The 26,290-nt window shown below is 38.8% G+C and overlaps 1 protein-coding gene across 1 annotated transcript in view; it reads left to right on the top strand.

Moving 5' to 3' along the window:
- Window positions 1-26,290, top strand: part of FAT4 (FAT atypical cadherin 4) — a 142,963-nt gene that overhangs the window by 63,531 nt on the left and 53,142 nt on the right. Inside the window, 5 exon segments of the mRNA XM_040555450.1 lie at window positions 9,344-9,475; window positions 12,250-12,511; window positions 15,136-15,486; window positions 19,833-20,755; window positions 21,512-21,686. Of these exon segments, the coding sequence (XP_040411384.1) occupies window positions 9,344-9,475; window positions 12,250-12,511; window positions 15,136-15,486; window positions 19,833-20,755; window positions 21,512-21,686 (1,843 nt within the window).

Genomic DNA, 26,290 nt, shown 5'->3' with positions numbered 1-26,290 from the left:
AGAATGCATCTTTGTTTGCAGTTTCTGAGTAGGAAGCCAGTGTTGTCGCTGAGCGACTGGGACGAGTGCCTGGATCCAGTGTTTATTTCATTAACTGGGGTATCAGAATACGATTTGTCTTGTCCTCAGTGATTTATGGTATGCACGCTAGGATTAAGTGCTACAAATAATAGTTTCTGAAGTTAATTTCTGTATACTGCCTTAGTGTTTATTCATCTGTTTCCGTGAACATGTGGAGGGATACAATTTATCGGCCACATATGTTTACTCATGGGCTAATAATGCAGTTTCCCATGTCTCTGGTTTTAATGAATGCCCTGCCCAGGTACCGGCAGACCCCTAGCATGAAAAGATAAATTACAGAATGGCTCAGGGTGGAAGGGACCTTGAAGGTCACCCAGTTCCAACTCCCCTGCCATAGGCAGGGACGCCTCCCACCAGACCAGGTTGCCCGGGGCCCCATGCAGCCTGGCTTTGAACACCTCCAGGGATGGGGCATCCACAGCTTCTCTGGGCAGCCTGTGCCAGTGCCTCACCACCCTCTGAGTGAAGAACTTGCTCCTAACATCTAATCTAACTCTCCCATCTTTAAGTTTAAAACCATTCCCCCTTGTACTATCATTATCTGAGTAAAAAGTCGCTCTCCATCTTTTTTGTAAGCCCCCTCTAGGTACTGGAAGGCCACAATGAGGTCACCCCAGAGCCTTCGCTTCTCCAGGCTGAACATCTCCAGCTTTCTCAGCCTGTCTTCATAGGAGAGGTGCCCTCTGATCATCCTTGTGGCCTCCTCTAGACCCACTCCAACAGCTCCACGTCCTCCTTGTGCTGTGAGTCCCAGAGCTGTGTGCAGGACTCCAAGTGGGGCCTCACGAGGGCAGAGCAGAGGGGGACAGTCACCTCCCTTGCCCTGCTGGCCTCACCTCTGTTGATGCAGTCCAGGATGTGGCTGGCTTTCTGGGCTGCAGTCATACTGCATGTCTGCTAAAGGCAGTATTTGCAGCTCTCTCACAAGAATGAGCCACTTCTTTTCAGTGGTGGTACCATCTGGGCTTTGTAGATGTAACCACAGCAGGTAACGCGCTTCCAGACAATGCCTTATTGTCTGCATAGGCAGCCACATGCTGGAGTCGGAGACCTTGCATACCTACTTAGAATCAAGATTAAATTACCAACCTTTTTGGCATTTTTATGTAAAATGTTCTTTATTATGGTCTTCTCATAGCTAAAGTATGAGTCACTTGCAAGCCGTAATAGATTTTGGCTATGCCGCATGATGAAGTGTTCTGGATGCAGTGAAACATTTAATCAAGACTCCAGGCAGAGCAACTCCCAGTGGTCACCTTAAAAAAAAAAAAAAAAAAAAAAAAAAAAGAGAGAGAGAAGAAACGAATTATGGCACCTTTTCTTTGCAGCGTTAAGGTTAGTGTTTGTTAGGGACATCACAAGAAGGTGACTTTTTTAGCTTTAAATAATAATGTAAGCAGATTTACGCCTAATTTTTCCAATAGTGTCAGTTAAATCATTGGGTTTGTGAAAGCACTCTGATCTCCCAGTGTTTTTTAGAAGATATTGATGCTTTATAAAAATGAGTTAGTTGTAAACCTTCAAATTGCCTTACTAAACTGTACTTTACAGTATGATTTCACCTCCAGGAAAGTTATGCAATGTTAATATACTGGAATTGCAGCCCATGGATTAAAATTACCTGGGAAATTACAGCATTGCTTATAAATCCTATTCATCATGTTTATGTGCACATTTATTTAAAGGAGAAAATGAAATGTTGATAAAATGTGTTGAGACCTATGTTTCCAAATGATTTCAAGGCTGGTAATCAATAGTAACTCCTAATTTTGTGAGGGAAGAGAAAATCCTGGTAGAGATGGGCTCAAAATGTTGTCTTTTGCTGGGTCCATGTTTGATTTCCACACTCTGCATTGGGGTGATTGGAATGGGTGATCGCATACCCTGTGACTGCTTTCACATCCTCTCTTTCCTTAAGGTACTCTTTGAAAATGGACCTTAGGGCTTTGACATCTAAATTAAGTCTCGTGCCTTGGTATCCTTCTGGGGAGATCCCAAGTATATGGCTTGACACATCCATTTATTGCATGAGTCACCATCACCTAAAATCAGGGACTTTGCCTGAAATTTACTAGGAGGAGTTTAGATTACATTCAGTACACCATTTTTTTTTTTTCAGAGATGCTACCCCAAGACTGAAAAATCAAGTGGTTGCTGCTGCCGCCCCCTGGACATTTTAACTTGTCTTTTTTCCAGAACTGCCTGTTTAGTTTGATTTTTTTTCTTTTAATTTATTCCCAGCCACAATCTTCCCACCGTTAATAGTGGGATTCGTAACAACTTTGCATTTCTATATAACAGGTTTGCTGGCCTGCAGTACAATAGCCTAATGTGATTTTTATTGTACTAGCATGTACTGGGATTGTTTGTCTCCTGGAAAATGGAATATTCAGATGCTCCATTCATCCTCTGTCTAAGCAAAAGCTATCATCTTGTCCCAGGGCATTTTCTTTAGAAGTAGGCTTTCCATCCTGTTGTGGAAATTGTAAATATACAGGGTCTGTGGTTCACGTTTCCCACCTTCCTGAGCTTTGGTATCGGTAGTTATTCAAGTAAATTTAAAATGTGTTTATTTTTCTCCCCCAGGCTTACTGTTTCCCAGTATTTTCCCTCTCTGCAGGCTCTAGCGTGTCTCCTGCAGAGGTGAGTTATGTGCCACCTCTCTGTGATTCCTAGCTGGATGGATACATCTGTATTAGTAAGAGCTCCACTCATCCACCGTCACCTTTAATTAGAGCAAGCTGGGATACTGGTTCACTACGGCCAATGGGTTTTTATTATTCTTAGAGCCATTTTTTTCTTCTTTTTTTTTAGAGATTACCTAGGAAGATTGGATTGTGGGCTTTTTTTGGTTTTTGTTTTTTAGAAAATTACTCTTTCTCCTTTTCTCTCTGGAAACCCATTTTTGCTTGCTAGTACTCTGATTCTTAATCCGTTCCTTTGCCTTCACAGTTTGGAGGAAGCAAATGCACTGCTCCTGCAAACACTTAGTACAGCCTTAACTTCACTGATGTGAGTAGCCAATAAGATTACTCATGTCAATAAAAAAAAAAAGGAATGTACACATACATGTGTTGTTCAGGATTAGTGAACCATTGCTTGCTAGATGAACAACAGGGCTAAAGTCATGGAGACAGGAGAAAAATAACTAGTGTTGGCCACGTTCTTGTGTTAGCTTCATGTATGTGATAAATTAATAGTTGAATTTCTCTTTTTTGTTATTTAGAAGAATATTATTTAGAATATTTGACAGGAGATTGGGAACAGAATCCTTTCACTTTTGTTCTGCTAAAATTATTTATGATAATGCACTACCACAGTCTCCAGCAAAGGAGAACAACGTCCTTATGTTTTTTAATATGAAGGATCATATAATGGCTTAAGCATAAACACAAGCCTTCAGGCAGTGTGTGCCAATACTGCCGTTAGATTAGATGGTATCTCTCGGGAGATGCAGTGTATATCAGGGCAGCAAGCAAAGGAAAGAATGACTCAATATATAAATTGAAAGAAAAGCTGTTGCCTTCCCACTCTGTTTGATCTTTAATCAAATAGCTGTAACATTTGAAGGAGTATTGAACGTGTGAGACATCTGGGACTTCCTTTCTTCTTAGATCATCTTCTAGAGAGATCTGATGAAGCGTGGAACACGGACAGGGTGGCTGCAAGCAGGAATGACTGCACGTGGTTTTGGGCTACCAGTGAAACTTGCTGCTGCCACATGAGCTAATTCAAGTTTTCTGTGGCATCTTTTTTCCCTCATTTTTGTTGATTAGATGGAAGAACTTTAGAAAAAAAAATATTCTGTCTATAAACCCTACTCACCTTGAAATAAAAGAAAAACAAATGTTAATATGTGCAATAAAACAGAGGGATAGATTCTGGCCAAATGAATCCATTGGTTTATAGAAGGCGTTACAACCAGATAGAATTTGGCACGTTGCCTCCCAGTGCAATGTTTTATTTTACATACCTTTGTAGCTCATAAACCCAGCAAGTTTGGTCACTAGAATAATTTCTTGTTCCAAAATAAAACTCTAATATTAAGCTTTTTATGTTGAGTATGGAATTTGTCTAGCCTGTTCAGTAGTAATTCTCTGGAGTACTAGTATTTTTGAAGTGGATTGGGTCTTTTGGTCTAAGAAATTAAACTTGGTCTTCTAGTAACTGTTTCTTAATTCAACACATTATTTTGAGTAAGTGTCAGAATAGACTATTTGAATGCAAACTCTATTTATAGCACCCAGACAGTCATTTTGGTTAACAAAAAATAATTTTTGTTTTTTTCCATCATAACTGAGTTTCTTCTTGGGCCCAGTATTATTTCTTGATCTGTGCACAAAGTGTGAAGACTACACTGCATTATCACTCTTTGTAGTCTCGTTCACATAGACTCTTCATAAACACCCTCAGTTAATTCAAAGAGTGTGTTACCTACTTTATTCAAAGTAAAGACCACCTTTGAAACAACAAAATCAATGAGTTTCCTACTACTTCCTTGTGTTCAGGTTCATGCCTTAAACGCTTAAATACTGTATGTTTTATGAATTGAGGTCCTTGTTTGATTCTTTACATGTATTAACACCTGAGGTTTGTCTGAATGGAGAAAACAACTCTTACTATTCTTATATCTACGTTTAAATAGGTAAATTTATTAAAATCTATATGAGGTGAATGCTGCCTGATCTCGTACTGACAAAAACTTACTGCTGCACACTCCCACAAGGCACGATTTGTTCTGCATTTATTTAGAAAAAAACCACAAAAGCACCAATTTGAGCAGCAAATAAGAATCCCAACAAGATTAAGGTAATTAATACTTCCTCTGCTTTGAAAATGAGACAGCAGGCTGCAGCAATCAGGATGTCACAGATGAGGATGGGTTGGCCATCTGTAATAGTGGCAGGGGCATTGCACTGTTGCAAGGACTCACTGCTTCTGCTAATCTCTGTGGTTTGTGTTATGTCTGTGTTTTTGCATTTTAGATTAAAACACAAACAAAACCCAAAGGTAGTTTGCATGGAATTTGATATATAAAATTATTGTGTTTATTTTACAATGCACCTTTGCAATAGTTTGCAAATAAGCAACCTATTTATTTTACTAAATAAACCGAGGGAAAGCTTTAATTTTCAGGCTTTTCTCTAGATGCATTAAATGTGTGAGGGGAAGCATTACACTAGAATTTATAGAAAAGCAGAGTAATTTTCTGGAGATTTACACACATACATGTGGATAGAACAAAGCTTGTCTGATTTTTCCACTTCCCCCCGAACAAATAAAGCAAGGCAATATTTTGAATCTATTCATCAGTTTTCCATCACATTCATGAACGATTTAGAAGTCACTGTGACTAAATAGTCATAGTGATTCCATGGCTTCAGCAGAAATTAAAGGCTGTTTAGGGGAGCAAAACCTGCATCAACAGGAGAAGCCATTAGAGAGCTGAAAGGTGCAAGCAAACAGGCTTCACTCCTTTTACTGCTGCTGTATTTTATTATATTTGAGTCCTTATTTTATCTGAGAGAGTAAGAAACTTTGGTTCCTATACTAAATGTACCATAGGTATAAATGGAAATGAAGGATTTGTCAGAAGGATGGGAAGTTGCAAGAGTTGTTTGGTCAGAGACTGTCCAGAGTACACTACTTTGAGAAGTCCAAGGGCTGCTCTCAGGTGACTGTTCGGTGCCTGGCTTGCGTCCTCAGAGGCATTGATTTATGGGTGTGAGGTCATGCAGAGACATTCCCTGTGTTGGATAGATTTGGAGGAGGAGAGAAGGAGAGGGGTGCTGATCACTTTCCATGTAGCCTGGGCACGTCACTTCCTACAGTCTTTCACAGCACATTTGCTTCCTGTTTCAGGGTCCAAGAGTTGGACAAATCCCTTGAGCTCCCTGTCTTTCTTCCTGTGGCATATTTCAGTGTTTGAGGCCTTTGGTCTTCTGAAGTGGATATTTATTCTTGCACTTGGCTGTTCTCACTGGAGGGTGTTCTGCCGTGGGTGCAAGATGAGAGCACAGCATGCATTCTGTAGACCTTTCTGAACATGACGCCTGCAGTACAGATGGTACAGATGACCTTCTTGTCTTGCCTTGATTAAGTCTGACGTAGATTAATAACTGCACACAGTTATTAATTGGTAGCATATGATATTAATCAAAACATGTATTTCAAGAGTCAGAGTGATGCACGCTAGTATCTTTATGCAAATGTAATGTGGGACTAGAAAGATAGAGGCATTTGGCTGCAGAGAGATGGCTTGGGTGTTTGTTTAAAGCTTTTTGGATTTTTTAATTCTTCCCTGGCAAAGATGTGGTAAGATTTACTGAAACCTTCCAGTGTCCTGTGGCACTGAAAGACTTTGTGGTCATGGTTGTCCTATGAGCTTCTACCAGGGGTCTGAATTTTTGAAATAATTTCAAACTGAAATTAATATCCGATCTCCTGAATGGAAGACTGCCCTTTAATCTTGGCATCCTTAAATTAGGCTTTAGATCTAACCTTTCTTAAATAAGGCCTTGGGCCTACAATGCAGCAATTCACTCTTTTATCTTGTGGAGACTGTGAAGATTTTTCTCAAGTCTTTCTAAGAAACCTATTATTTACATGAAATTTCTGTAAATGGTCACATCCTAGGATTTTATTCTTTAGTTTTGCCAGTGCCACATGTAAACTGAAGTGATAAGGCATTGAAGAAGTAAAAAAGAAGTTTTACACAGGGTTGGTGATGAGACCAAGCCAACAGTGAATTATGAAGCAATATGTATTATCAAAGGCCTGTGAATAAGCAGCAATCATGGTGTAAGCCCTCTTAAAAATAGCGGTCTCTGTCTAAAAATTTATCTCCTTATATGAGAATTTTTTATTTTTTCTGACATTTAAAGCATGTCTTTAATATAAATAGTGTCTTTGTTTACTTGCCAGGTGATTTTCCGGAATAAAACTACTTCTATAAAATCAATCATTTTTACTTTTTACTTACAGTCCTTCAGAATCTGACTTTATAATTAATTCATTTATCTCACAAACCATACCTAGCCATCTGTATCCTTGGATTCTTATTATTTTACATTATGCAAGCTGTAGGCAATGCAGAGCTCCTAACCCAAAACCCCAGAAGTTCTCATACATTTTTCATATGTTTTTTACAAAGAGCAATCTCTCATTGTGAAATTGGGTTCCAGTGGTGATATATCACCAATAGCTGTAACATTGTAGTTGTGCATGACATACAGTGGTATTAATAAATAAATTGCATAGCTGTGCAGCTGCTTTAGCTTGAAACTGTACCTGGTGAAATGCAATACTTTCACCAAGGAGTGTGGTTTGTTGTGCCAGTTCCAGGGGAGGACGTCCTTGGCAGGTGACAAAATCCTTCATCTGTCACTTCTGCTGTGTTTCTCCCCGTTCAGTGATTAATCGTCACCCTGGTGCAGCAGTCACTATGAAAACCATCAGTACTCTCTGAAAGTTTGTGTCTGGTTATTTGATTGTTTGAATCATTGTTTGTGATGCTATGGTTAGCACTTCTTGTACTTCTGTTGTCACAGATGTGAATTTCACAATAAAACGTCTGGGTTAATTTTTCTCAGTCTATGAAGCACAGTACCATTTGTGAATGATCAAAAGAATTATATACGGTGTAAATAAATAATGGCCTCCTATAAAAGGCCATTTAAGGCATGTAGGCCTGTTGTTTCGCCTGCACTTTCAGCAGATTTCTCTAATATTCATTTAATATATCCTCTTTTTTTTTAAGATGTGTCAGTTCTCTTTAATGCTGTGGCAGGCTGTATGCCTGAACCTTCTTTAGAAACTGCCTCAGAGAAGCAAGTTGAGATCCCTGGCTTGGGAAGCCCTCAGAGGGTCGATGGCTTTGGGCTGCAGCCACTGGGATCTTGGGGAGAGATGCTGCCAGCAAGCCTGGCTGACTCGGTTGTTCTGCAGACAACCGAGCCTCTGTCACTAACACTTCTTTTTGGGATCGTCCCGGTGATTGTCAGTATGGTTTGGCAATTACTGGTCTGCTTGAAAACTGAATGGGGAAAACAACTATGGCAGATGACTAGAAGTAGTAAAAATCATACACTTCATATCACCAGGGATATCTGCATTGATCATATCCAGAGCAGGCCTGTATGTTTTCAACCAAGTACAAGGAAAACCTTGTGGTTTGGACAATGGCATAGCAACTACATGCAAGTACAAAATAATATTTGGCCTGTCAATCTAGGTATCTTCTTTAAGTCATCCATGTCTTTGCCACCCTTCCTGTGCCATGGCCCTGTCTGCCTTTCTTTATTCCTTGATGAACAATTGGAAGACAAATTGGCTTCCTTCAGCTACTCAATTTTCTCTTTAGAGGTTCTTCAGAGTTTGGTGGCCATTTAATATTTTGAGTCCAATACTAGCCCCTTCTCCCCCCCCCCCAAAAAAAAAAAAGCCAAATATTCCAATAAAATATTTGGAATATTGCATGTCATACCCAGCAATCAAGGAAAATCAAGCCCTACAGCTTTTTGAATTGCCATCAGCAGAGCTATGAGAATTCAACAATCCTGCTTATGAAAAAACTGAATAAATAACACAATCTTTCAGAAACCATTGTTACTACTTGGGAAGGCAAACACATACAGCATGTGAAAACAGTATGTTTAGGTGTACATAAGAGAGTGGATGCTAGTGGCTGCTCCTAAAGTAACATTTGTGTTTGCAATTAGAGGAGAGCTTTGAGAGAGGGAAAAACATATATATATATATATAGATATTTTAATATAAAGTGCAAGGGTGTTTTTTCCTCCCTCAGAACTGAGAGTTACCAGTGCATAAACATTTCAGAGAGAATTTTATACCACCTCATCTTTATGTCAAGCAGCATTTAATGGTTGAATGATCCCCTGCCCCGGGACTTGGCAGCTATCCTCCAGGGGCCAACTTTGGGGATTACAATGACAGTCTATCAGTGGATCTTTTCCAATATAAACTAGGCTAGGACCATTTAAAATCAGTCGCTATCAACAAGTCAAATTATCTTTATTTATGCTAGAGGCTTTCCTATGAGTATTTTCTAACAATGTGGAATTTTAACATCCAGAGGGGCTGTTCCTGTTGTCAGTGTTATTTGGGAATGTTCTAATTCATGTGATTAGGCACAATTTACCTGATTTCTTTCAAAATTATGTGATTTGTAACATTCAGGTCTAATCAACATCTAACTTGCAGTGCTCACACAACTTTTTCTGATTCTTCCTCTTTATAGGTGGAAATAACGCTTCAGGATATCAATGACAACCCACCAGTTTTCCCCACAGATATGCTTGATCTGACTGTAGAGGAGAATATAGGAGATGGATCTAAGATAATGCAGCTGACAGCCATGGATGCTGATGAGGTAGGAGCATGGTTTCATATTTGAAGAACTGTACTAAAAATGCAATTCTGGAAATGCATTTCTTTGAGGACACTGCAACTAAGGAGCTGTTAAGAAACCGGCAAAAACCTGCTGAGCTACTGATATTAAACAGCCAGTCAGCTTAGTGTGGGATATTTTAGTCTCTTGTATGTGTCAGGCAAGTATATCCAAATATAATTTAATGTATTCATTACTTTTGGAAAGTAAGTTATGAGAAAGTTAATCATATTGTTTCTTTCACTTGAACTGATTTTCTTTACACTGGGGAAAGACCTATAAAGTCAGTATGAGCATTCAAGAAGCTTGTGTTGTCATTAAAATATAGTGTTACACTTAACAGCAACAAGTAATTCTTGCATTCAAATAATAACGTAATTCAACCCCCTCAGGAGGATTTTTTTTTTTTTTTATGTGTTAGCTTGGTTATTCCTTCTGTGATTGTTAATTGATGTACTGAATCTTGCTTCTACATAGGGATGCACTAAAACACACCTAGGAATGGTATGAATGATAAGAGCTGCTTCTTTCCTTTGTTTTCTGGGAGCAGTCTGATGTACAGACAGAAAGCAGGATTTTGGAAAGGTGCGCAACCGTAACAAAAGTTGTAACATTATATATCTTAAGATTAGGAAGAAGTAAATCTTAAATGGCCAATTTCTGCTGAGATACAGCAAACTGATATCTAAGATTTTAGCAATGTATTATGCTCAAGCCTCTTTTGTGACCATTCCTGCTGTGTTATGCATTTCTGTTTTCTTTTTTCACATGTGCAACCCATGTATGTAGCTCAGTAAATTGCGGGTGCCTGAGCATGCTGCCTTTATTACATGCACAGCTGCTTTCAGAATCAAAGGTTTAACTTTAAAAGGGTGACACAATGCTTAAAAATTATGGTTGAACGGTGTACACGAATCCCTCATAACTATTTTTCAATGATAGTATTATGGCAGCAAATTGCAGCCCCTTGTCGATAATAATAAAGTCTTCGTAGAGATCTGAAAGAAGATGTAAAGACAGACTCTAGCTGATAGATGTTACTAAAGGCTTTAACAATTACAACAGCTTCTAGTGCTTTGCAAATTCGTTTCAGACAGTTGTTGATGGGAAGTTTCTATACAGCTTTGTAATAGGTTTCACAAATCTTTTATTTTGCTTTGCTTCTCACCTAATTGATGTAAAGTTACTAATTTGATTAGGCCAGCATCACGTGTAGCTGCTGTTTTAGCTGTGCTCTGTTAGGAGAAGGCTGCCTAGTAAAACAAGTGGTGGAGAAACTTGGTCAGTTCTGAAATCTTAAATTATTATCAGCTGTTTTTGTTAAGCCACACAATAACAGGAAAACGTATTACATACCCCAGGTACACCTGAGCACACAGAGTCTGTGTACACTGAAGCTCTGCGTGCAGCTGTTGGAGGCTGGGCACCTGGAGAAGGGTGTTTTCTTTTGAAATTTCATTTTATCAGTTAGCTCAATCCAGCTCTTTGAAACAAAACTCCAGAGAAAAGGTTTGGCACAAGGTGCTATCATAAGGCCAGATAACTAATGCTTTTCTCTCAACTCACAGGTACGAGTGAGTATTTATCTCCGTTGATTTGCTTTTTTAGGCAAGCATGTTTGAAACAGCTGTAATTTCTTTTTCCCTGATCTCTTTGATTGGGGTGGTATGTGGTGCCCAAACAGAAGGCATGGGGGAAACGGCCAGCTGCAGCATGCGTTGCTCACCAAAACACACTGCTGGGCATCACCAGCACGTGGAACATAAGTGTGCCATTCTGGAGGCTGCCAAACCTTCAGTGCCCATTTGTGATGGGGCAGGGCTAAGGCAAAACACATCGTGTCACTATTTGAGTTAGAGTTTTTTTTTTTTTTCCCAAAGTTTTAATTTCAACCCTTAAAGAAAAAGAAAAAAAATATTTTTCTGTGTAAAATTACTTTTCCTTCATTTTCTTTTTAACCAAAATGCTCAAAGTGCACATGTATCCCTTTTTTTTTTCCCCTTTATTTCATTTCTTTTTTTTTTTCCACACGGTCAAATGAGATATTTTGTTCAACCCAAAGCAAATGTTTTTGACTTCCAGGGACTGGCAGCACTACCCAAGAGATCAGAACTGTGATTTCAGTGACACATGACTTGTCACTTCGGGGCTGCTTATTCATGGGGATGAATGCATTTCCTTGCATAAATTGACCTTTTGGGGGCTGCTGTATGACACCTGCGCACTCATTGCTCCCATGAGTTTCTCCTGACCAGGAGCTGCTGGAGCTGGTGCTTGGCTCCCTCTTTGCATGCCTCCCTGTCTTCCTCCTTCCACCCCACCTCCTGTGACAGAGGGAGGGAAGAGCTGTGCCCACGGGCAGCAGGCTCGTTTAATTTCACCTTCCAATTTAAAAGAAGAATAAACATTAATCACTGGTAGAGGGAAGGTGTTGCATTGCCTGGTGATGCTGGCTTGAGATTAAAACAGGTATTAGGGCTTTGTGGTCTTGGTTGGATGCAACCCTTTTATGAACAGCGGAGCAAAAACTATCTGAACAATCTCGTCATTTCACGTCTCATAAATAAAAACTCTGTGTGTAGGCATCTGTATTGGGGGACTGACGCTGAGACTGGGCAGGAAGGCTGTTTATTAAAGGAAACCGTTCTGAAAATTTTCGCCAAGTGCAGTTACTGGAACGGTTCTTACCTTACTGAAAGTTATGATGTGGTTTTCCTGGCAAATAACTTGATTTGACCACTTCTGTTTTTGCTTAGGGAGCCAATGCCCTTGTCACATACACTATTATCAGCGGTGCAGATGATAGCTTCCACATTGACCCTGAGTCAGGAGACCTGATAGCCACCAAGCGCCTGGACCGAGAGCGCCGCTCCAAGTACTCCTTGCTGGTTCGTGCTGATGATGGCCTGCAGTCCTCAGACATGAGAATAAACATCACTGTCAGTGACGTTAATGATCATATCCCCAAGTTCTCCAAACCAGTGTATTCCTTCGACGTCCCAGAAGATACCACGCCAGGTAAATAGGAAATGACCCTAAAACTGACTGAAATTTTCTTTTTGTCAATCCAGAGGGATTTGAGGAGGAGAGAGAAAACCTCTCTAACTTGTCCAGGAGGCAGCAGTGGTCAAAGGCATCTCTCAGGTGGGATGGAGAGACAGAGGGAATCATGTCATGCTGAAAGTCTGCTTGCTAGCAAATCAGTATCACTGGTGCAGTACAATAGGGTAATATTTCTTTTTGGGAAAGAGAGAAATAGTTGCCACTCAAAAAACAAATCAAAACAAAAACACAAAAACAAACCTTAGTTCCTAGATGCAGAACAGGAATTATGCCTGTATCAGAATGGAAACCTCTGAGTGTTACTATTAAAACAAACAAAGAGAAATAAATAAATAAATAAAAACAGGAAAGTAATAGAAGGAAAAACTTACAGAATGGAAACACTGTACTCTTATGGAAAAGATGCAGTGGTGATGCTAGTCATCTTCAGTGAATATGACTTATAATACTTAATGCATTGAGGGTAGGATCACAAAATTGGTTACCATTGAGCTGCTGATAATTTATACATTGATTTCTTAATAGTATTTCAGACACACACTCAGTTACTAACCCTAACATCATATTTTCATGATATCATCTTTGACTTCTAGTTTTGACAACTTTTTGTACAAAATTTAACCTTTAGATAATTAATTCCTAGATTCCTTGAATTAATTGCAGACCTTTTGAGTTGCTCTTTTCCTCTTTTAAAACTTGTTTCATTTGTAATAGTGGTTTGATGTTTACAAGTTAGGTTTTAAGCTAGAAACTATTTAGACCAACTAACCAAACAACAACAAAAACTTTTCAAAATTGTGCTATATATTGTGGCTCAAGATGAGAAATTAATATTTCTCTCAATAAATAGTTTCCAGTATTTTATACAAAGTGCTTGCATAAAAGCAGTATCTGCTTTATTAGTAACTGAAGCATCTTAGAAACTTTTTCTAAAACATAAACAAACAAAGGAGATGTAAATGACATAGTGATAGCTTTGAAGCTTTTATTAGGGCTTAGACTCATGAGCGTGGGAGGCTCAGCTTGGGACAACGGAGATTACCCCCATGCCTCCAGCTTCTGCGCTCTGTCCCACAGTGACAGTTCCAAAATTCAGTGGTGTTTTGTGTTAAAGCAGTATACTGCAGTCAGCTGTGCTTCAGGAATTTGGAAGTAATGGAGGCAAGACATCTGTGTAGCATTGGGCAGTTTGGTTGCTGATCCCCAGCTATGCTATTCTCTCTTGCCATTCCTAGTCCTGAGGCTCAGTTTGTTTTAGCAGGAATAACGCTGTAAATGGTGAGCATAGTCCCCTCCCTCTTGAGACAAGGCTTCTCTCCTTAATTGTGTATGGGGTGTGAATTTGTGCCTTATACCAGGCTCAGTGGTGGCAGATGCAGAAGGAAGAAACAGGCCAGCTTTGTATTAGAAGTGATGCAGAAGGAAGAAACAGTGTGAGATTTCCCCTCTGAGGGTCTGCTTTCTATCCCAGAGGGTATGCACACTGAGTATCCCCCTTCCCCTTGCAGCCCAGCAGCTGTGGTTGCAAGTTGCACCTTCCCGAGGCTTCAGAGAGGCTCCTTGCTGCATTTCCCTACCCCTGCATGCTGCACAGAGGTCAGCACCGCTCTGATCCTTCTTTGCTGCAGGCTCGCGGGAGGGTTGGTGATCCGATCCAGCTTTGGAACAGCCCTTTTTGCCAATTAGCATGCAATCAGAAAAGCATTAGGTAATCAAATGTATGGAAAAGATACCAGAATATTCAGCTGGATTAAACAGAGTTGTAGCACTATTCTTCATCCTGATGATAAGCAATTTTTGTTGTCACATTGCTCGAAAATAATTAACTGCGCTAGAGCAAATGTAATTCATCTGGTTCCAGGAAAAATAAGTTAAATGATTAACTTTCTTGGAAATGAGCTGATCTTAATTATATTCAATTATTATTAGCATTCAATATACTAAAAACTGACACTGAATTTCCAAACTTTAGTAAGATAGGTCAGTCATGTGAATGCAGCTATGCAGAAACGAAAACAATGGCACAAATTCATAAGGAGTTGAATTTCAAAAAACATTGAAGAATGAACCCCTATAAGGTTTCTGGCTTTCTAACCAGAGTTACCCTGCTAAGGCACTTTTTTTTTCAAAAAGTAGAGATGGGATTTTTGGTGTGAGTACTGACATTTCAGTTTCTGCATTTAATTAGAAGTATATAGAAGGTTTCAGAACTTGTATTTGTCTGTGGAGAGAAAAAGGTCCTTTGAATAGCAGAAAGAAAATACAGAAAAGGAGAACAGCTATTTTTGCCCCAGCTGGTATCTGGAAATGCTCCTATTTAAAGATAAAACCAAATATTGCTGACCATTTCTTGGTGTATTTTTTTCAGTTGCCATTGAAAATAAACATCATATTGAATATTGTTCCTCTCAGCTTTGAAGAAGTTGTCACAAAATTTAGGCATACAATTCTGAGGCTTGAATGTTTACCAGCCAACACCTTTTGTTCTACAGAGATGCTTGTTAATGAGCACCGTCTGACCACATCGGTGATGTGCCTTTTATGAGTGACTTGTTTTGCACTCTTCTTATGCTGTGCAGGTTCGTTAGTGGCGGCCATCCTAGCCACAGATGATGACTCTGGTATAAATGGAGAAATCACTTACACTGTGAGTGAAGATGACGAAGAGGGTACATTCTTCCTGAACCCTGTTACCGGAGTCTTCAACCTGACCCGCGCATTGGACTACGAAGCACAGCAGTATTATATTCTGACCGTCCGTGCGGAAGATGGAGGAGGCCAATCTACTACCATCAGAGTGTACTTCAATGTATTGGACATAAATGATAACCCACCAGTATTCAGCATGGCTTCGTACAGCACGTCTTTGATGGAGAACCTATCTCCAGGATATGCTATTCTCAACTTCAGCGTCACAGATGCAGATGATGGTAGGCTTTTCCTTATATTCTGATGATAAATGCATATTTCACATTAGCAGTGTATTAGAAGATCAAGTAGAAAGGGCAAATTAGGACTATCCTTAGGATGCCATTGTGTGCTTAGAATTACTGCATGCTGTGTAAGTAGAGGTAATTTTTCTCGTATTCACATTAGGTTTAGGAGGGTGGCTTCATATTGCTGTTGTGGCAATGAATTGCAGAGGAGCTGCATTTTATCTCGAGCTAGTTTCAAGAGTTAAGCACCAGCAGACAAATCATGGTGTTCAGGTTGCACATTTAAATTAGACCTAAACATACTTTCAGGTTTGTTTTTTCTTTAATTTTATGATATATTCTCAGAAAGGTTCTGCTATAAGATATTTAATCTGCAACTATTACAGCACGTATCCTGAACTGTACCGTAACTTCTAAGTATATCATTAAGAGGATTGTGATCTACAGGGTATGGATAGCAGAGTTAAAAAACTGACTAAAAGAGATCATGGGAAATTTTCTCTTTAAAATAAGCTTTAATCTTGGGATTAGTTATGACATCTAGAAGGTGTTAATGTGTTGGAGTGCTAAAGATACGATCTTTATAGCTTGCTTAAGCATTTTGCCATATAATTTATGTCCAAACAAGAATAATTGTAGAATATGGTCATAAAATACATAAAAATGATTCCGTAGCATACTGCACATTAAGTGTCCGCAGACATTACTCAGGGTGACTTAATACAAAATTATTTATAGCACTCACACTGACTTTACAGGTGAGGGATATTTTGTGACAAATTAAGCAAACTTATCTCCTCTCAACTGGAGGCTCAGGAAAGCCCATAATGTCTTACTCTGAAATGTGGGCTTCAAGCACAAAGCACCTATGTGCTTCAAGGAACCCCAGGTCATGTATGTATAACAACAGAGCTCATCAAGATTGTTCAGTGAAACATTTTTTCCCTCAGGAAATGCTTTGTTCAAACTCAGACATTTTTGTGGGAACATTCAAGTGCTGATGGATAGTGCTTTCAGTGATAAAGGATTGTACAACTATTTTTGAGATCAAACTGAGAAAGTGAGAGAGAGAAGTTTCCATAAGATAAGCCAACAAGCTAGAAATTAGACCTTCATGATATTGGTTGTTCTTGTATGGATCTCTTCTTCACCACTCTTGTCAAAGATCTATTTTTATGTAAGCTAACTATATATTGAAGGAGGAATTTGTGCTTGCATCTACATATCCAGGGAAGTGATTGCTCCTTCAGGCATGTAGAGAAATGGGTTTGTGTCTCATCTATCCCCTCTTATAGTTTGTCTTTTCCTGTCCAAATAATTTTGGTTTCATCACAATATAAAGTGGGTAGAAAATGAAGAAGGAAAAAAAACCTGCAAACCCTAACAACCAAACAAGGGGAAAAAAAACAAGTTTTAAAAAAATAGGATTATGATGCTTGGCTTCAAACATTTTTGACAGTTAATTTCACTTAGCCATTATGGGTCTGTTTTCCTTTTTTCTTGCACCTCATACATTAATTTCCATCTGCATGCAATGGATGTGATCTGTCATAGCACTGACGTATCATTTTACATCCATCATGCACTCAATTAGGAAGGAAGCAAATGAGCATTTGAGGAGCAATGCCATGAAAAGTAAGATATCTATCTTGCCTCTTATATTTTCTGTCACACTGACTTTTCTAACAGGCTGGATTTAAAATTTAATAGGGCAGAAATTTCATTCCAAGAACATGCCAGGCTGAGTTCCCCAACAGATCTGCAACTTCAGCAAATGTGGTCATCTATTTATATTTTTGTTTGAAGCCCCAAACCTTTTATCCTGTGTTTTCTTGAATTTATCTGGAGTACAGAAATAACTAGTACTATACTGCACTGCATGTGATTCAGACAATGCACACAAATATAATTTAATTGATTATTTACGTTACATGATCCCCAAATTTGAAATAGCTCTGAAAAGACATTGTTTTCTAATGAGGTATACCTGTTGCTTTAGGTACACAAACACTGATAAAGAACAAATTCACTGTGATTGTGAAACAGCTCCCACTGTCATTTTCTTGTTTGATGCACCGCTGGGATTTATGTCAGCTTGAACCATACAAATCCATAATAAACATCAGCTCATCTACAGAACAATAAATGACTCAGTTTCCTTAAATACGTTCATTTTGAGATTCATATATATATATATATATTTACATATCTAATTAACAGAAAAATAAATGTATTTTCTTGGGACAAAGCAAACATATGTCAATTTGTTAAAATTTTCCTGATGGCAAAAGCCTGCCAAATTTCCCTGTTAGACTAGGAAGTTAGACTCTATAGCATACCTATAGACTATAGGTATTTTTATTTATGGAAAAGAAAAAAAAAGTAGGATTTTTTTTTTTTGTCTCAGTAAATAAAGAAAAATAGGAATGAGATCTTTAAAAGACCATCATGGAAACCGGTGGCTTCATGTCTGAGCTGTTACTCAGAGTTTTACTGTATTAACACTGGAATGAAATAAGCCCAAATCTAAGCAAAGAGGATGCCCCTACATTCACCGTAAGAAAAACCCAGCTCCTAACCTGGAGAGAGAGGGTGGATGAGATACATAATTCCAGATTTGTGTGCTGTTTGAAACAGAATAGTTCATTAAGAGGCAGTCCCAGCTCCAGTGATATTTAGGAAAATCTCCTTCTGCTTCAGGAGAACCACAATTTAATCTATATAAACATTAGCAATGTTAAGACCTATGAGAATACAGGACAAGGAATGAGAAGTTACATAGAGGTGAGATAAAGAATAAGTAGTAAATTTAATAGGAATACACCACCATAGAAAACAATGAAAACATCGTATTTAAAAATAATAAAAAATAATTTTCTTCTGTAAGATCTAATTCCTACCCATTTCCAAAGTCAATCGCCAAAATCTTGAATTGCCAGAAAGTACTTTACTGAAATCAAAGACTTCTATCTGTATAATTAATCATTTTAAAGTACAGCCGAACAAAAAATAGAATAGTACTACATTTTCACAGTAATTCACTTGGTCAAAGTAACATAGAAACACTGATATCTGGTGTACAAATCTATTTTTTTTAATTGCATTAAAATATTTTGTCTTTCATGTTTGGTTCTATTTACTTTTTAATTAAGTTTCTACAAGAGAAGAAGAGAAAGAGAAAGATGCCAATTAGAGTAGCCACTGGGGAAAAGGCAAGTAGGACTAGAGTTCCTAAGTCTGAGCTTAATAAACATCATTGATTAATAAATCGAATACAGGGATAATTTTGATATCAAAACAGTTCAGCTGGAGGGAAAAGAGCTCCTGAGTAAAAATGACTAAATGCACAATGAAGTAATCAGCTGCTTAATCAGGCGGCTTGGTTTCTTTGCATGAAAATGTGAGTTTGAGGGGTAAATGAGTAGCAAACACTTTGTTAATCTGCTAATCATAAAACACATTCTTCATGACCCAAAACAAGAAGAAAAAATCAAAATTAATTAAAATATTAATAATATGAATGTATACTATATTTAAAAGTGTGTATATATGTAATATATTTTTTTTGCTGTATGGCGTATTTAGGGACATTTTGTAGCCTTGTCAAGACTCACAATGCGTTTCCCTTACCAAAATTATAAATCACTCCCTGACCATAATTGCTAGTTGTGTTTCAGTCATAAGATGAAGGCTGTTCATCTCGTATTTTTGAACACTATTCCATGTATGGTAAGCATACCTCTCCAGTGTATTCACTCTTGGCCTGCTCCATCTAGGCATGGCAGTTTCTGTTTTTTTTTTTTTGTTTTTAATTGGGTGGAAGAATTCATAAAATAATTAAATCAATGATAACTTTGTAGCCTAGAAATGGGAAGAAAGGAACAAAGAAGCTGTTCTGTAGGAAGCAGAACTTTTGAGGTTTGGTTTCTGAAAGAAAACGCTTTAAATCCTTTGTCCGTAACCATCATAGATGGAACAAATTACACATGTTCTCACCATGAGGCTCCTGCTGAAAGAAGTACAGAGACAAGCTCTGATGGCCATTCCCTCAGTGGGCACTAGTAGGGCACTAATTAGTGCCCTAATTAGTTCCCTCTAATTAGCAACATCCTTCCCTGTCTCTCTTCAACTCATGTCAGAATTTAATTATTTCAAAGGCTTCTGTTCCACCATGAAACTTGCCTGAAATTAGCTGATGGATTCAAAAATGATGATGGGGAAGCTGAACAGGCAGCACGATCATATAATCCTCATTTTGATAGGAAATGAGGCTAGAAACATTTATATCTAGGTCAGTGAGATTAAGTCATGCTCTTATCTTTTTTCTCCTGCCTGACCAGGCCCCAACTCGCAGCTGTCCTTCAGCATCACCTCTGGGGACAGTGCAGGACACTTTGGCATCGACAGCAGCGGGGTGCTGAGCCTCCAGCAGCCTTTGGATCGGGAAAGCCAATCTTTCTATAGCCTCGTCGTGCAAGTCCACGACATGGCCCCTCTCCCGGCCTCCAGGTACACAAGCACAGCCCAAGTTTCAATTATTCTGCTGGACGTGAACGACAGCCCTCCCAGCTTTATCTCTCCGAAGCTGACCTACATCCCAGAGAACACGCCGATAGATACGGTTGTGTTCAAAGCACAGGCAACTGACCCCGACAGCGGTCCAAACAGCTACATCGAGTACAGTCTGCTTAGGCCTCTGGGAAACAAATTCAGCATTGGCACTATCGATGGGGAAGTCAGGCTAACCGGGGAGCTCGACAGAGAAGCTGTGTCCAACTACACGTTGACCGTGGTGGCTACCGACAAGGGTCAGCCATCTCTTTCTTCATCTACAGATGTGGTAGTTATAGTCCTCGACATTAATGATAACAATCCCCTTTTTGCACAAAAGCTTTATAAAGTAGAGGTGGGAGAAAATACATTAACGGGGACAGATTTAATCCAGGTACTTGCTACCGATGGAGATGAGGGTACAAACGGGCAAGTCCGCTATGCCATCGTGAGTGGAGATACCAATAATGAGTTTCGCATCGACTCTGTGACGGGGGTGATAACAGTTGCTAAGCCTTTGGACAGAGAGAAGAAGCCCTCCTATACATTGACAGTTCAGTCCTCCGATCGTGGAAGCAGCCCAAGGACTGACACCACGGCAGTCAATATTATTCTGAAGGATGTCAATGATTATGTTCCCACATTTGAGCTTTCTCCCTACTCCGTGAATGTCCCTGAGAATTTAGAGATGCTTCCCAAGGTCATTCTTCAGGTGAGTATGTTCAGCAAATAAATATGTATTTGCTACAGCTATTAGTGTGCCTTACGATATGTTGTTAATATGTAGTGTCTTTCCTCCACAATTGAAAAAAAAAAAAAAAAAAGACAAAATTGAAAAGTTCTCTTTTGGCTGTAATCTAATATGCATTGGTTGATGTTTTGTTTTCCTTTTTGTTTTTTTAGTTGTTTTTTACCAAAATTTTATATTAGGCTTTGAAGTGTCTTTTTTTTGTCATTGTTTTCACCTGACCTATCTTCCTACGCACACTGGGACTTTAAGAGTTTGGTCTATTCTCTCAGGTCAGTCTCAACTTCGATGCAACAAATCTCTCCATCTGATCATTGCCTACATAGGATGAGGCTCTGATCCAAATGTTGAAAGAGCACTAAATGGATTCAGACGGCAGGACGTGCAGTGCTTTCTTTGATACTCAGCTCAGCCTATACCAAGTCATCTGCGGTTTTCACTACATCCCAATGCAGTCTTTACTATGTTTATGCTTGAGAAAAATAAGTAATTAACTATTTAAAAATTTTCAAACAACGCTTTTGAGTCCATCACCACTGTGTTAAGTCTTTGTACAATTACTGATAGTTTATAATAGCCCTTAAGGCATTGGGTTTAATTCAATCCATTAATTTGAATTAATGTCATAGAGAATATTTTTTCCTTCCCAATAAAATTGTGCAGACCGTGCACTTACCAGATACTGATATTTCTCCCCATATCTTTGTGTTGCTTTTGTAGGTTGTAGCAAGGGACGATGATCAAGGCCTAAACAGCAAGCTTACGTATGTTCTCGTGGGTGGAAATGAAGAAGGAGCCTTTATTCTCTCAGCCAGTGGAGAGCTCCGCTTGGTGCAGAGCCTGGACCGAGAGACAAAGGAGCAGTATGTTTTACTCATCACCGCTGCTGATTCAGGTAAAATGCACAATCTCTTCTGGTTAAATCTTGTATCACTTGAAAACATTGTATTCTGGGTGTAAAAGAAATACTTTTACGATGGTCTGAAATTGTACTGCATGGAGATTTGTACCCAAGTTTCAGTTAGATCTCTGGGGTGAAATCCGGGCTCGCGTGATGTCAAAGGGAGTTCAGTTTCTGGAAATCAGGATTTTATCCTTATGTCTAGTTGTGCGATATTAGGACTCACTACAGCTTTAGGCGGGTTGGTTTATTTTCCCCCATAGCAGTAAGTGATCCTACCTGGGTCATGACAGCCTCATGAACGGCAATGAAAAACTGTATAATGTTGTCATTGGAAATGTGCAGACAGGTCAAATCAATGGCCAGAAAGCAGCTATGGACTACTCAATTAATCTTACTGAAATGTTACCCGTGAAAAGTAATGACAATTTATATTTCAGCATTTTAATTTTCTGCTTTGCTCAGCATCCAGTCTTACGTTTGCTCCAAAATCCCGAATGTATTCTAAGTTCCCTCAGTTTAAAACACAGACATGAATTCTTGTTATGAAGATTAATCACATTTTTACTTTAGGTGTCTGAGCATAAAATTTGGTTGCAGATTTGGGTATGAATATTAGTAACAAAGACATTCTTCATCATATTCTGGACTGATCTCCAGTCCCCCAGAGTCTGATGGGGTGTAATTTATTGCAGAATTTGTTCTTACTTTCTATTAATAAAAATAGAAGCAATCCCAACTTGTTGACAAGTTGATGCAATTTTGTTTTCTGCCATATTGTGTGCAGGATCTTATGTCAGTGACAATATCTATGGCTTATATTTTCCTATTGCAGCAGTGCTCAGGTATTTCACAGTCTGGGCACAGCTGAAGTTGTGAAACAGTTTTAGGACTTGACGTATCATTTGTCTTGTACTTTGGCTAGATATACTATATTGCATTGTATTTTTTTACACTGGCTTTCCAGTGTAAAGTATAGCTGCAAAGTGCTCACTTGTGACTTGGATGTGCTTGGGCTTGAATATCCTTATGTTCCTTCAGAAGGTGAGGCTGGATATAAGAGAAAGCAGATCCTTGATGCCTGTTTACTGTCCCAGTCCAAGTTAGCAGCACTGGGCATCAATTAGGACCCTATAGAACATAGCCCTACACAAAAAATACATGATGTCTGAACTGATAAGGGATGTGTCAAGTGGAAAACAATTATTACTCTTCCCAGAAAAAGGAGCAAGAAATCTGTTTCACCCTGTGCCTAGCACCATGTATAAGCCAAAAGTTTGACAATAGCATAATCTTTTCCTAAACTCTGGTTCCTAAAAAAATATGAAATCCCCCCCAAAATTAACCCAACCATAGCAAATGAAAATATTTATTTGTGTTGGGAGACTTCTGACTTTCAACTAGTCCAGAGGAGATTTTAGTTCATGAAGTGTGCATGGGGCCTTTGCCTTAAGTAGCTGACAAGAATAGCAACATATTTCATTAGTTCCCATGTTTAAAAACGCAGATATTATGCTGATTAAGCATAATTTGAAGATTTTTTATATAAAATAATAGCTATGTTATCATAGCAGCATATTTCATTAGTTCCTATGTTTAAAAACACAGATATTATGCTGATCAAGCATAATTTGAAGATTTTTTATATAAAATAATAGCTATGTTATCATAATGCTAAATCACAAGATATTACTCCCTCTTGTCAATATTAAAAGATGCTAGCAAAAGTGTTCAAAACCAGATGCTAAATAGTAACTTAAAGTTAAGTTTAACTGTTCTAGAGTATTTGTTTTATTTAGTTAAATATGTTTTAATTAATTTAATTAATTAATTAAAAATTAAATATGGGATAGTATGCTATCTAGAGTAGCAAAAGTTTACAACATGACTAATGCATAGGCATATGATTTGCTATAGTTTTTACCAACCCTGTGGATAAAGTTAGACGGTATCTTTTGATCAGACTGGAGACTTACCCTAAATTCATACTATCAAAGAAAGCATTTAAAACTGTTAGTTATGATTTATCTAAACTAAAGTACCACAGGAAAATCTCCTGGTCCTGCAGAAGTCAATGCCAAAACTTCCCTTGATTTCATGGAAGCAGGTTGCGGACCACAGTCATAACAGGTACTCTGAGTACTCTAAATATATTACATGCTGAGGAAATCCTATGGGATCCCTGTTATGTTTAAATTAGTCATACTGAGTTCAGCAGTCTAGGTGGTAAAGAACACTGTGGCATATAATTTGTTTGAGGCCTCTTAAGGAGTGATGGTTGTCACAAAAAGGTGGAACAAACAGACCAAGCTACAGACTCTGAGATCTCTGTCTATCTGTGTCTCGAATTTTATATTACTATATATTACATTATCATATGTTGAATGTATACGCAGTACCGTAGACATTTGGCAGCCAAGTTAGAAAAATATTATGGAGGAGGAAGCCTCTTTTAAAACAAATTGTAGCTTATCAGAAGAAGAATGTATTACTTTAAAATATACAAAATGTTTTAAAAGCTACCAGTATGGGTGTGTGATGGATATCCAGGTGCCAACATACTGACCTTTACTAGTTGGTGCATTCATTAAATAAGGTAGTTCTGGCTGTACTACCAAAATGATGGCAGTGACACTATCTTGAAACGTGTAAGAAAAGTGTTTCAAGTATTACATTCTTGAGCAGCTGATAAACATTTATAGAAGAGATTCTCACAGGCATGTCTAGTTCTTTGCCTCATGTAATTATTTCTTTCTAGTATCTTAGCTTGAATTTGTTAGATAATGCTTCTGTTCCTAGACAGCAGGATCTTACATAGAGTAAATTCAGTGAGAAACACACATACAGAACTGTGCTCCTCAGGAGGAAAGCAGTGCCTGCCAAAATGTTGAAGAAAGCAGGCGTGTCTGAATTCATCCACATCCGTATTATCTCCGAAAATAAATCAAGGGAAAGGTATTCTACTTTGCACTTTGAGTATGGCTTTTATTAGCTGTAATAAACAGTCTTTCGGGTTGCCTTTAGCAGCCCAAGCAGCAGGCTTGCCCATATATGGTGCATCTTATTTAGTTTTTTTTTTTTTTTTTTCCAGATAAAAATCATGGTAGACGTCCAGATGCAGTTAGCTCTGGAAATGTCTGGGTAGTACATCAAGGGCAAAATTCTGCGTCCAGCCCATTTCCCATTCTTTTTAGGATCTACATCTCAATTTTTATATGCTGTACTGACTAATTTAAAACATTCAAGGATGATACCTTACTCCTATAGAAGTCTATGCCAACTCTTCCCTTTGTTTCAAAGAATCAGACACAATACATGCTTAGAAGCACCTTTAGACATAAGGACTGAGGGATTCTCAACTTTTTGGATGTCTTCCTGATCTCCCTAAACATAATCAAGGATTTCTTACTTATGTTTATTATCAGTTCATCAGTTTGTGACTGTGGTTCTTATAGTTCTTTTATAATGTTTATTGAGAAGTTGATGGAAAAATTAATTATTTTTATCTAGAGGTGTCAGTCTAATATACTGAAAACAATCCATGGCCTCTCTACAAGGCGTAGACACTTTGCTCATGCACATTGCTTCACCCCGTACCTTATGTGTTTTGTAACACATATTGGCAGGACATACCCTGAGTCTATTTGTAGCAGATGAAGGATTACGACATGGCAAAGCATCAGCCCTCATATGTGAAGCATGAGCTAGCTAGCAGGGCTGCGTGGGATCGGATGCTCATGCTAGCTGAGGAGCCTCTAGGCTTCAAAATGCCTTGCAGGCATGCTCTCCCGGAGCCTGGATTTAGGGACATGTGAGAAGAGTTCATGAGTTACTGAGTATTAAGAGTTGAGCCGAGCTGCTCGTAAGAGTGCTGGGCAGGTGAGACAGGGACTGCTGGCAGGACAACTTGCACCAGCAATGGGAATTGGGCACTTGTCGGAAAAATGTTTTCCCGAGGATTATTCTCAGACCAGAAGTGAGTGTCATGATCTGTGTATCGTCCTGGCTCTGGTCCAGCTATTCCTTGACCTTAACTGCTATCCTCCACCTAGTCCTCAAGGTAGATCTTGGGTCTACAGAGTTTTCCCTCTCCTCTGGGGAGGGCAAAAACTGATAAAACATTTTCTGGTGCTTAGATGAGTGTGGCAGATGACACAGTGAGTTGTGGCCACGCAGTCTGCTTCGTGCCCAGTTTCCATGACACAGCCTGCACAAAGGTTCATGATTTCAGCCTCTTCCCTCACTTTTGCATTTCCACCTTACTGTTTGGTCTCAGGAGACTTCTGCTCTAAGCAGTAAGGTTTTACAAAGCATCTTCCGGAGCTGTACACTTGTGGCTTTGTTTGAGATATAAAACATAATTCAACCCCAAAGTTCACCCATCCCAATTTAGAGCCCCTCTTGCAGCACAAGCTGTAGACCAGAGTGTGTGAATTATAAATACAGTGACAAGCAAAATGATGGACTGTGGAATAACATGATAGTGTTTAAATTGCACATGCTCCCCCAAAATATCTGCTAACATAAACGCCAAGAAACCTACGTGCAGCTATTTGAATGTGTCTTTACAGGACTGTTTCTACCACATAAATCATTTG

This window comes from Cygnus olor, chromosome 4, assembly GCF_009769625.2.
Source record: "Cygnus olor isolate bCygOlo1 chromosome 4, bCygOlo1.pri.v2, whole genome shotgun sequence".
NCBI lineage: Eukaryota > Metazoa > Chordata > Aves > Anseriformes > Anatidae > Cygnus > Cygnus olor.
This window is presented reverse-complemented; position numbering and strand designations above follow the sequence as displayed.